Source organism: Neodiprion virginianus, chromosome 3, assembly GCF_021901495.1.
Source record: "Neodiprion virginianus isolate iyNeoVirg1 chromosome 3, iyNeoVirg1.1, whole genome shotgun sequence".
NCBI classification, from domain to species: domain Eukaryota; kingdom Metazoa; phylum Arthropoda; class Insecta; order Hymenoptera; family Diprionidae; genus Neodiprion; species Neodiprion virginianus.
In genome coordinates, this window is record NC_060879.1 from 9,575,519 (window position 1) to 9,588,670 (window position 13,152).

Sequence of the window (13,152 nt, forward strand, 5' to 3'; positions counted from 1 at the left end):
GCAAACAAACTTCACGTGGTAGGTGCATAAATATACATATATTCAGTCAAGTTGCATAAATTTGACAAATGTGATTCCATATAGATCCTTTTTGTAACAAGATGAAGTACAGCAAATGACTTCATTAAACTATTTTGATCATAATCTTTTTTTATGACACGATATTTGGAATTTGAAACATTTTATAAAAATGTCAATTCATTTTTTTTATAAAACTCCAGCTATAAATAGTTGTCATTACGGTAAAAATATGAAATCGATGACGCCATGAACCTCCTTAAGAGAAGACTCTGCTGAAACTTGGTTGAAAATGGCAAAAAAATTAATTTCATTACCAAAAAGTATCGAATCTCGAAATCGATCCCTAAAAATATAGTCGTGGACATTATGTATAATGGATATGTACTTTTTAGAGATAAAATTAATTTTTAGCCGTTGATAATCAAGTTTAAGAAGGGTCTTCTTTTAACATCAACCAAAGATGTTCTCATTTGTCAGATCATCGCCCGCTGGAAAGTAATTCAAAATAAATTACCAATAGTCATATAAGAGACGTAAGCAAACTATGAGCGACATTCAATGTATTCTCGGTCTAACCTATTGATACTACATTCCAGTTGATAGACATCATTGCACAGGTTCTTGTATTGTACCTTCCATGCCTTTCATTTCAATACCAGTAAAATTAATTTTCAAATTAATTCATTAATTTGTAATGCTTCACATCAAATCTGACTTTTTACATCGACTTTTACAATGCAATATTGCTACACCCGATAGGATTTAAGTGGAATGAAACAATAGAAATACTACATAGGACATCGGAATATATAAAAACGTACGATAATAAATAAAAAGCTACGAATGATACGGTTAACAATATCATTGTAGAACGATCATTAATCTAATAATCAAAGCACGGTGGAATGTAGTGCACAGAGCATTTCCAACCTACTTTCAACGATAAATAGTGAAACAAAATTGAATACTAGTAACATAATGAGAATGCAGCCAATACCTAATAACTATACCAAAAAAATACTAACACATTACCAAAATAAAAACATACTATCTTGTTTAATCAACACAGAAATATGGGAAATAGTACGGAATCGTCCATAAGGAACTTCAATAATATACTTACGATTAGTTTGGCTACATCATGTAGTACGTAGAGTCAGTCATTATCTCATAGTATTATTTGAAACATAAAACTTGCTTTGCTTGCAATGTATTGCAATAAATAATATAGTATTTGAACCGCTGTTTAAAGCGCTGTCGAACTTAAAGGATAATAATACTTAAAAGGCATTAGCTTTATTTCCATCCAACCAGCAGACGGATAGAAATGTGCCACTTAATTTTATAATCACAGTCGCAGAAGCATCAGATATTTTCATCATGTTATGCCAATTTAGGCAGTCATTTGGTATGTGCGTGTATTTCTGAAAAAAATATAGTGATGCATTATCGTTATAATTGTATTATGCTATACATGAAGTCGCTAAAAAAAAAAAAATGTTGCCGCCTATTTAATTTTTTCAACAGATAGATTCTATTCAATTCTTAGTACCGATTGGTTCAAAATTTTTGAAATATGAAAGATTTGAAAGATTTTTTCTCATTTAGAAGTACTGTGTAATGATGTAGCTGTACAATACATTTATAATGTGATAAGATTATAAGGGTGAACAATGTATACATTGAGCGTAGAACGATACATAGTCAAAAGCGCTGCTTGGTAGAGCCAATATGTGTATAGGACTTAGGACTAGATTGATTCTTTAAAATGGGTTTATCCAAATCAATGGCTTCTAATAAGAAACAATTATCTCATGCATTAGGATAAAAGAACACGTATCATCTGCGTAAAAGGATAAGAAATACGTGGTATCTTATCGGTAGGTCCGAAGTACGTGTTTCTTATTAGCACACATTGCAATAATGTCCTAGTTACTGAAAGTACGAAATCCAATGTTTTAAAATAAAAGACGAATAACCTACGTTAACGTTCCCCTTCTGAACAACCGAACTTTTGTATAAACGGGTCCGTTGTTGATTCTCAAGCTGGTAAGAGAAGCTAAGACAACACAAGGACTCTGATTAATATCTGAATCATTCCCTACTAAAACATCTCACTATAGGCAAGTTTTGAGAAAATAATAATTTTGTAGTAAGAACAAGAAAACGTACTAGTTGGAATAATCAGTCCCTTCAGCTACTCCAGGAACGTTAAGTTCTACTTCGGCATCTGGTTCTCTGGCGGAGTTTTCTTCTGCATCTGTGTGCAAAGATAGGGGCCTGAAAGTGTATACATTATGAGATTTACAATTCAATTTGGAACAGATATTTCTGAGAACATTCTGCTCGACATAATGCAATTATTTGTTTGTTTCATATTGATAGGAACAAACATGACTAAATAAATCTAATATTCACGGTTTCTCTCGTGACAATCGTTCCTTCGCGTGCCGTAACCAATCTTTAATGACTTTCGCAATCATATCTTGTGTGACCAAATTTGTGGTCGATGCTTTCCCGACAACATCTACAATAACGTTAGAATGTAAATAAGTTATGGACATTTTACCAACGTGCATGATAAATGTTACAATTAATTTAATATGGTATGAATCAGTTTACCTAGAATAACACGACACAAATGAAGTGTTGAAAAAATTCTTTTTCCTTTTGAACCGACCCAGCTAAATTTCTCAGCTACATAATTGCTGAAAAGCCGTTCCATCAATCTAGTGGTAGTGTTTTTGTAATCACTTCCACCGATTTTTAGTAATGCTGTCATCTGGAAAATGTTCAATACAATTGATCAAATTAAAATGAATAATACCAAATTTTCCACTAAATCAAAACTCACAATTCACAATATTTTTGAATTAACGTTTTCAGTCACAAGTCATTTGTCTTTACTGTTATAGGGATCTGGTATAACTGATTTTTCAATAACAAATGAGAAAAATGAGTAGACTCGAGAAGAATGTGAGTGTAAACGTAATGTTACTAAAAAGGAAACAGAAGAGCTGAGAAGTCAACAAAGAGAAAGTGATCAGAAAGCAATAACCTGCAAGTTGTCATTTCAGAAAAAGGTATTTGAACGGTTATTTTGGTATCTCGAAATTCTTTGAACTGCAAAAGATTATTTAGCAGCTTTAAATGTACATAATCATATCCTTTGGAATTGATTGTGAAAGGTCTATTTCAAAATGATTGAACTACTCCATCGCTTGTGCATGAAACTTGATTCCACTTTAGAAAATTCTGTGCTCAATAGTGTAAATACTAACGAAGTGTCCTCTACAGAAATGCTCAAACGAACCTCCTCAGCTAATAGTTTACATCGGAGGTGCCTTTGTGCTTCACCTGTTATACTTCGGGACATGTATGAAACAGATATAGTAAGGGGAGACCTCACTTAATGTCAATATTAATCTTTTTTACAATATTCTTGCGTAAATATTTCATCTTTGACTACTTGTGTGGAACTTTTGAAGTCAATATGTGTGTAAATTTCAGATCATCTGGTTAAGGCAATGCTATGCTTGATTAAATTACTATTACTGCAGGTTATTGGGTTACTCTTGAATAGAGCAATAAAATAGAATTTTTATTTACCATCTAACACCTTGGTTGTTACAGAATGGTGCTTGCTGTATGAATTCATGAAAATCTGCCAAAAAAATTGCTTTTTTTTACCATGTTACCAACAAAACAAGCAATTTCTTTCAAATTTCAATTGCTTTCTATCGCAAACGCCATTACAATAGTTGTAAATTGTTGAATGCCAGAAGGAAAATCTATTTTGGTATATTTGGAATAAAAAACTATATACTCACCAATTTTTGTTTCATCGCATTGTTCGTTAATTCTTTTTCTACTCTTTGCAACATTTTTACATGGCAAATTGGGAAAAGATTCATGACTTCAAGTTCGGGGTTATCAGCTTCTTGATTCGCATCCGGAATATTATCAGTACATTTTATACCATCTAGCTTCTTACTCATCACCTCCACAACATCAATAACATTATTGATTTTGGCTTTCAGCGTAGTGAAAGAGCGTATGACAAAGCGTTGATAAGTTCTGAAATCTGGAAAAAAAAGTTGATGTCTCAAGATATGGAATTACTTAACGTATTTCATTTTTTACCTTCATTGTCAAGAGATATAGTAGGTTCATTCATATTTGTCTTCCGCATACAGCTTTCCAAATCTGGATCAACATTTTTGGGTTGTATTACTTTCTTGGCTGGCATTTCCCTATGTGCGTGTGTAACTTGTGGATTACTGTTATGTTGTTTAGGATTGATTGACGCTGTATTGTTAGTATGTGGAAGAGTTGCCGTTGCAAGTGTGTTTGTAGCAAGTGAACATTCTGATTCAGCATCGTCTTCTGAGTGCTCTTGGATATTAAGATATTTGCCAGTCTGCTTGGGGCAATGGATTTCCGCATCCTCGAAATCTGAGTTGTTATTGTTCAATGGCTCGTGACATCCCATTTTCCTTGAAGTAACAGCTGATGCTTTGCTGTTTTTTATCGGTTTTTGCGGTGGAATGAATGGTTCACTCACATAGGGCTTAGGAAGAGGAGGAATTTTGGATCGACTGTTATTTTCCATACCCGACTCCTCATCATCGCTATCAGAATATACTAAGCGAGCATGTGTTCTTCGTCTCAATTTTAGACATGTATCATCAACATCCGAATTGAGATCGGAAAATATTTCCGCATCTTTTAAAATTTTTGTTCCTTTCTCATAGTTATCTAAAATTTTGTAAATATATTTGAGGTAAAAAAATTCATCATTGGCAATTACTGAATTACATTACAATTCTTTTTCACAATACACGACTTAAATACAGCTTGTTCATTCAGTTAAGGAAGATGGCTACGTGAGAGAAAGTGACGTCATATCAGAAATGGATCCAAAGCTCAAAATATTAATGTCTAGAATAGCAGTCTAGTAACGAAAGCGGTCAAACAAATGTTTATAATATGATATTGAGGATTTCAGATTACTCATAATTTCTCGTAACCTTATTGGTTAATGTCCACCTAAACCGAACGGACAAACTATAATGTTTTATCTGTACCCAACTCGTTCAAAAAGAAAACGATGGTAGACTGAATACTAATTCTGGTCATCGTAGTACATAGTTGAGCCTATACCACGGGTGTAAAGAAAAATTAACTTACAAGTTTTGGCCAGTATACGTTTTACTTTGAACAACTTCCACGAATCTTTAATCGGTTCCAATACTTGCACAGCCTTGTAATATCGATTCATCGTTGTAAAATTAGGCCAGTAAGCTTCCATGGTCTCTTCAATTAGCCAATTACTCGCTATCAATTGAATTCCATCCTCAAACTCTACAATGACATAATTTTTGGATTGCGCCATGACTTTGCTTAAATTACACTGTAAAGAAATACTCTAGGTAATCAACATTTTCAAATAATAGTTACAGTTTTTCAACAAGATAATTTCAGCACTGTAAGCAAATCCTGATCATGATTTTTGTAACAAATATAGAACCACCTACACAACTATACTAATATGGGTGTATTGAAACGTGCATACGTCTTCAATGCTGAATATACACATTCAATGAAGCTTTTCGATTTTAAATTCTGCAAGTGGTTTGCTACTTTGCCAATAACTGGAAATAAAAAATGATACTTCGTTCTGCTAGCAATGCTTGAGTCTGAAATGGGAGTTCTCACAAGTTCTCAAATTTATCTACGCGAATACTATACAAACCAGTGAACAAAGAACTTTAAGAAGAGAAACAGGCAACACAACAATCTGTAGAACATTATAAAATCTCGAAACCTCTGAAATGACTATGAATTGAGAAAAAATAATAATTTTTTTCATAAAAAGTAATAAAACTGGGTTAAAACATGACTTTTTAGCTTCAAGAAGTGTCTCTACGTTTTATCCGAAAGAATGCATACTTTTTGAGGTATATGAATTTGAAAATTGCTTGGAGTTATTTTGATCTCGTGTGCACTTTATGTAATTCTACGAAGGTGTGCCCTCGAGGGGTCAAAAAGACACAGAATAATGCGGAACACAATTCGCAACACCTCGTATCAAGTTTTTTTCGTATAGGTACTTCAATTCTTCGAAACAAAACTACTATTCACACGGTTCGACACTCTATTCGAGTTACGCAAAAATTTCCCGTGACTTGGCACTCACGCGTGCGCGAAGTAGAAGCCACGCTATCGGTGTTACTTACTCTTAATGAGCCAAACTATGGCTATGACCGTAATACCTCGTAAATTTTCACGTGAGATTTAGCGTGATTCTACCTCGGCTACCTGCCCGTTTATGTTAGCCAAATATGGTTACGGAATCGTCTTAATAGCCCGAAATATGAGACATCTAGATGTTTTGCACTGATGCGTCGCCATATTCCATTTTCGTTAATGTGATTTTTCTGTGTATATCAAGAATATCGCACAAATCGTGTAGCTTACAAGAAGAAAAATAGGAGTTAGAATGTTATTGCACTTACCCTGCATAGGTAGAAACAGCCCACGTGTCTTCTCGTTCACAAAACAGTTTGAATCGCTCGTCAACACCGTGACTGTTACAACGTGCCGAGCACGTGCCGAGTTAGTAGTGTATATATGCCGGTTCTGGACCACCACCCCCCCTAGTTCCCCCCTAGCTCCCCCCTAGCTCCCCCCTAGCCCCCCCTAGCTCCCCCCCCCCCCCCCCGCGACTCGCGGAACCCCCCCCCCCCCCCCGCGGCTCGCGGCGCACCCCTCCCCCCCCGCGGCTCGCGGCGCACCCCTCCCCCCCCGCGGCTCGCGGCGCACCCCCCCCCCCCCCCCCCGGTCATTTTCGATGGCTACTTCCATAGGATTTGACACACACACACACACACACACACACACACATACTAAATAATTCCTGTCGAGACTTGTTTGGCGCCGGAAAGCCGCACATAAATCAGATAAGGTAAGAACCCGCTAGATCTATTGAAAAAATTCCTGGAAATGACCCTGAAGGAAGGTTTAAAATGGCGTTTTGAATGCTTTTAACAATTTTTTTATTTAACACCAATTACATTTAGTTTTCTTATTGTATTCTCAATTATCTTATTCTAAATTTTAATGAGTAAAATTATACATATTATTTTCAATATCCATATTAATTAAACATATTGTTATTCCAGAATTGACTTAAACCAATTTTTTAACAGTACCACTGATCGGATTATATTCAACAATGCGATCATGCAAGATCATGCAGTAGGCGGAAGTGTGTGGTGGGAACGTAGTGCTAGAGTCAAATTCCAATCGAATGTCCACAGGTCCAGTTTTCAATGTTTCGTTCTGCTTGGAGCAATCGATGACGATAAGGGGAGCTTGGTTTATAAATTCACTCCTCGATAGCAAAGGCTCAGCTTCTTTGTTATAGTAGCTCATTTGAAACCGAACATACATATCATAGAGAATGGCGTATTGATTATTGTATATATCAATATTCATATTTCCGTAGGGATAGCACTGTGAGTTAAGGAAGAGTTTTACATCTCTGATCCGACAATGATCAAATACGCCAGCATTTTTCAGCGGCTCGTTTCTCCTTGCAGTTTGAAATCCTAGAACGACATATCTCGGCTTCTCAAGCTGCGTCGATGTCTTGACTGACCATATATGCCGCGTTGTTGATGGGAGCATCGGATACACGTACGTTTCCCAAGAACGAAAACTCATGGATATGGCCGGATCCTTGGCGATGTAGTTGAGTAGCTGGATTTTCGGTTTATCTGCCAGTTTGATGTACGGCAACAACCACTCGATTTTATTCAGGGTGATTTTAAAGTTTTCCGTCGCCGAGCTCTGAATCACGGCATTCAAATCAGTGTTGGAACGTGTGAGAATTAACTCGTGTTTAGCGTTGACGATGACTCGACGATAATCTTCGGCGAAGCCTAGCACATAATTTAACGGCAAGACAACATCGAAATTTCCAGCGGCATCGGTTAGTTCCTTATCCCCACTCAACCACCCGGTATTCTCCAGACTATATTGCTGGCCTGGAGTCAAGGATACGTAACCCTTCATGGTGCTGGTGATGCCGACATTTTTATTCCGATCAATCTCTACACCGTTCAACTCGTAGCGAATTTCCTCAAACAAATGACAAACGGCCATATTGATCAATTTCGTAACCGTCACCGCAGCCACACCATCATCCTTTGTGATTTTTCCGTGAATGTGTAGAGAGCTTTTACTGGGCAGTAGACACAAGTCTTGATGTTGAACAACAATATGGATTTCATCGTTGTTCTGGAAGGTGGATGATGCAAACGGTTGATGAGCATGAATCTCAGAGTGCGCGATCGATTCATCGAATACCACAGGTTTCTGTATTCTTATTATTTCTTCCATGGTAACACGCACAGGATGCAGCGAACGCGAATTTTTATTTTCCAAAATTTCCACGTAATCGAAGACCTAGGCTCTGGAGAAACCGAGCGTTCAGAGGTGTCAGTCTCGTAGGCGGTGTAAACGTTGTCAGAGGTGTCGGGCGACTGACGATTTTTGGCCATGACGTTTGACTTTTATAACTTTTGCCCGACTTTCTCGTCTCAAACACGATTCCCATTTATTTGAGTGATTTCACGTGTAAACGTACAGTAATCGTTTCGCCGCGAAAATTAATCAGCTCGTCGTCTTGATCGACTATTCTCAGCTGTAAATGATGTATCGACTGTACGGCGATTGGCAGGTAAATGACGTTGGTAGGCACTTCGACAATCTTATATCCGGATGGAACGGTTGGGAAAAATTCGTGAATCGTGTGAGCTCGACGCCCGTTTATGTACGCCCCTGTGGTTATGCTACACTCAACGCGTAAAGTATTAACCTTCAGTATGGCTACGGGTAATTCAGATTTATGAGTAACGTTTCGTGATAGCTCAACCGCCTTAAATCCCAATAATCGGCCGATCGAATCTTTGGGCTTAAAGTCTACCACATGATTGCATGTGACTTCACTGTTCAGCTCGTTGTTGTTAGCTGTCAGACTGAGGGTGATGTCGGAGGGTAGCTCCTTATGTAGAAAATTTTCAATATCCTCAATTTCATAGCATCCCGTGGGTATCGCGATGCTCTCTCTGCTGTTGTCCGCTCGTTTCAGGTAAAATTTATTACACCTCTCATGAATATTGGGTATTGAATTGAATGTCAGGAACTCGACGAGTCCGAGAACATAGTTCTTCTCTGGTGATAACTCGATTGGGGGGAAATATTGAGCCTCCAGCACGGAGGATGTGCCTGACAGTGTTAACGTCAACGATTCCGGCATGACTAATGCTTGCTCATGTAACACCTGTCTTTTTATAGTTGTTCGCTGAGAAATTTGAGACACAAGTGGCCGCAAATCACAGTATCATATTCTTGATACCTCTTATGATTGTATTCAACGCTGCCAACACCGAGATACCTCATCAAGTCCTTAGGCGGTTTCAAATCACCGAAACTATCGAAATACACAACATGGTCACCATTTTTCTTGTACGCAACCCAATGCGTCCCTGGACCGTTTTTATCATCAAGATTAATAATTGCGGATTCTCGCATTTTTGGTCCTGATTTCGGCAGATCATTCCGCATGAAAACACCTCGAAAATGCGAAATTTTCATATTTTTAGCATAGTTGCGTAAATCAATGTTGGTGAGAGCTCGGTGTGGCAGCTTTACTAGTTTTTTGCCGGACGTAAGTACAGGCCCATTCCGCTGCGGTAGGGTCGCAGGTATAATCCCTTACCCAAAGCAATCGCCTCCATTGTTGCATTGTGCCGTTTGGCCTCTTTCAACTGATGTTTGTTGACACTAGCTTCGTTGACAGCTTTAGCTATACCCGCAGCACCACCCGCAAGAGCCCCAGTAGCGCTTAGACCGGCCAGAATTGGAATGAGAAACGGTAGGATGCCGCCAATTTTATCAGGCACAGGTATAACGCGAGGCATACGGATATTCTTCCCAGTCCCACGCGCGGCCGCACGAGCACCCGCCAACGCCGACTCGACGGCTTTATAACCAGGTCGCATGGCGACCTTTGCTGCCGTGATGATGGATTTAAGATTCACAGTTCTCTTCCGCTGTTTACTCTTCCCGTCAGTTCCAGATTTCTTCTTCGCAGCCACTCCAAGTTTCGACCGCTTTCCAGCTAAGCCCATTCCGAGTTTAGATTTAGCTTTCATGGTGTTGGTGACTCCCCAGGCTACCGCCTTTTCACTCACACTAGCGTCCTTGGCCAAGACGCGATTCCACGCCTTCTCAGCGAGCGCTTTGTCGGCAAGATTTCTCGCTGCGGTATCGCGATTCTTTGCGTATGCAATGTCGTGGTCTTTACACGCAGCATCCAGCGGATTGATCCCCAAATCTCCACGAGCCAACCTCTTGGCCAATTTCGTTCCAGGTCCACAGTACTGATACCCTGGCACATGCAATTCAACTGGGAGATGATTGATGATTTTATTTAACAAACCACCACCGCGTTTTTTCCGTGTGCACATCCTCATAGTCAGGCAACAACTAACGTGACTTCTATAAAAGGCGGAATTTATATACCGTCATCTCAGTTTTCGTTGTCATGCTAACGAAGCATCATGAGATTTCAAGATCAGCCCGATAAACTACCTATCGCAAATTTCGATAAAATGGTTCGACGTGGTAAGAGGAAGATAGAAAAACGACATGGAAAATTGCTGCCAAATACCGTGAGAGCAATTTTTTGCGGACCATCCAATTGCGGTAAAACTAACGCTCTTCTCGCACTCATCACCCACGGCAATGGATTGCGATTCGAAAATGTCTATGTCTATTCGAAATCTCTCATCCAACCAAAGTATCAATTTTTGCAAAAGTTACTAGAACCTGTGCAGGGAGTGGGTTATTTCCCGTTTCACGAGAACGATGAGGTTGTAAAACCGGAAGATGCTCGCCCCAACTCTGTTATGATTTTCGACGATGTGGCTTGTGAAAAGCAGGATAATATCAGAGCATACTTCAGCATGGGCAGGCATTGCGATATCGATAGCTTTTATCTAAGTCAAACGTACGCGCGCATTCCAAAACACCTAGTGCGTGACAATGCAAACTTATTGGTGCTATTTCGGCAGGATGATATGAATCTGAAACATATCTACAACGATCATGTGAACACGGACATGACGTATCAGCAATTTAAAGACTTGTGCTCGGCATGCTGGAATGATGACAATTACAGTTTTACCGTAATTGACAAGGATAGCGAAATCAATGGGGGCGATATAGGAAGGGGTTTGACTGCTTTATAAGCATAAACTAACATAAACTTGCACAGTTTCGTTGCAACGATCGAGCCTGCAACATGGAGAGTGCCAAGATTCGTAAGCATAGCGATACATTGAGTGAAATATCAAAAGCATCCGATGTCATACGGCTGAAGCATAAGATGCTCAAGTTGGACAAGGACACGACCGAACAGGTTATGGGAGAGGTATTCAAGCCTTTAGTAACACCGCTGCAAAAATTGGTGGATACTTCAAAGCTGCAGCAGCAGCATATTAAACGTGAAATTAAAACGGAACTACCGGATGTGACAATGAAAAAAGAAGAGGAAAAAGATGACGAGAGTGCCGGGGATGATGATGATGATGATGAGGGGGATGAGGATATGGATGTGGGGAATTTCATGGATGCAAATGATAAAACACTGAAGTTTGGCGAAATTTCTACTACAAGTACACCGGTGAAGAAAACAACGGATTACACAGCACAATATTTGAAAATGTTCAGCTCAAGTAAAAAGAGGGATTTGGATACTACATACGGCGTTCGAAAGTTGACAAGCGGTATGATGATTGGCGATACACCGATCAATTTCACTGATAATCTGGTCAATGTGGGGAATAAAAGTTATGAGAGAACACCTAGATTACTCGAATTACTGTTTAAAAAATCACCCGATGCATCGGTTGTAAATGACGCGGACAAGAATAATTATATAAAAATTGTAATGACGACAAATGCGCATCGAAAACGTTACCAAGCCGATGGAAGCCTTCGAGATGATTTAAAAAGTGCAAAGTATAGAAATTTCATTGCACAACACGTTGGCTCGCCGAAAAAATCAGGTAAAGGCTTACCCGTCTATAAGATTGCGCGAAAGGAGGGGCAAGATGTCGATTACGTCTACTGGGATGATCCAAATGAAATTGTAGATCGTCTTCGGCTGCTTATGGCGTCACAGGCTGCAGGCAATACCAGCCATTCCAACGAAATAGTCTCCATTATTGAGGAGTTGCGTGAGGCTGGAATCGTTTATTAGCGGCGTGTAAACATAAAATCATCATTTGTTCAGCGACCGTCCAGTGATGAGCATAGACATATTCGGGCGACACTCGGAGCGTGGTGGGGGTAAAAAATTTATTCGAGGGCCTCCGGGTGTTGGATTCAAAATCACCAGCGACAATCAGTATGATTTGGACGGTAAACGATTGTGTAACATAGCTGATCCGCAGCACTCCACCGACGCCGTTTCCTTAAAAGTTCTCAATACCGCTTTACAGTCTATGGCTGTGGATATTGTGGATACTTTTCAATCAAATTTTGAGAGTTTCGCGCATAATCACAACGAGGAGTTGAAACAGCTACGCATAAATAACAAAATCATTGAAAATACGTTGAATCGCATCAAACATATTGGGGGGCAGGCAACACCAACGTTGGGACAGACCAGCGGGGAATTAGTATCGATTGAGGAACCAGAGTGGTTGGACAGCAATTCGAAAAATTGATAGGTGAAGAGTTGGGAACAATGAAGACTGCAATAGCTGCCGAACTTCACAGACAGGCTCGACGCAACTATCCGCGCCGATTCGTAGATGTACGCGGACTGGATGAGACCTGGCAAGCTGATCTCGTCGATATGACCGCATACAGCTCGTGCAACAAGGGATACAAATACCTACTAACAATCATCGATATATTTTCCAAGTACGCGTGGGCGGTGCCGATAAAGTCCAAGAGTGGGAAAGATGTTGCCGCTGCCATGAAATCTGTACTGATCCAGAGTCGTATACCCACACATCTGCACGTTGATCGAGGCAAAGAATTTTACAACAG

General features: G+C 39.4%; 1 protein-coding gene and 1 long non-coding RNA gene across 2 annotated transcripts; both read right to left on the bottom strand.

Moving 5' to 3' along the window:
* Positions 1–1,388: 1,388 nt before the first annotated feature.
* On the bottom strand, positions 1,389–2,509 carry LOC124299832 (uncharacterized). The gene is made up of 3 exons (XR_006907078.1): positions 2,440–2,509; positions 2,194–2,301; positions 1,389–1,445 (listed from the first exon to the last, which is right to left on the bottom strand). It is a non-coding gene; the product is annotated as an uncharacterized LOC124299832 (long non-coding RNA).
* Positions 2,510–2,614: 105 nt separating this feature from the next.
* Positions 2,615–6,618, bottom strand: LOC124301503 (uncharacterized). The gene is made up of 5 exons (XM_046756631.1): positions 6,540–6,618; positions 5,212–5,385; positions 4,165–4,779; positions 3,852–4,105; positions 2,615–2,803 (listed from the first exon to the last, which is right to left on the bottom strand). Exons 1-5 carry the CDS (start codon positions 6,544–6,546, stop codon positions 2,615–2,617), a joined length of 1,239 nt encoding a protein of 412 aa, XP_046612587.1. The 5' UTR covers positions 6,547–6,618.
* Between the last annotated feature and the right edge of the window lie 6,534 nt (positions 6,619–13,152).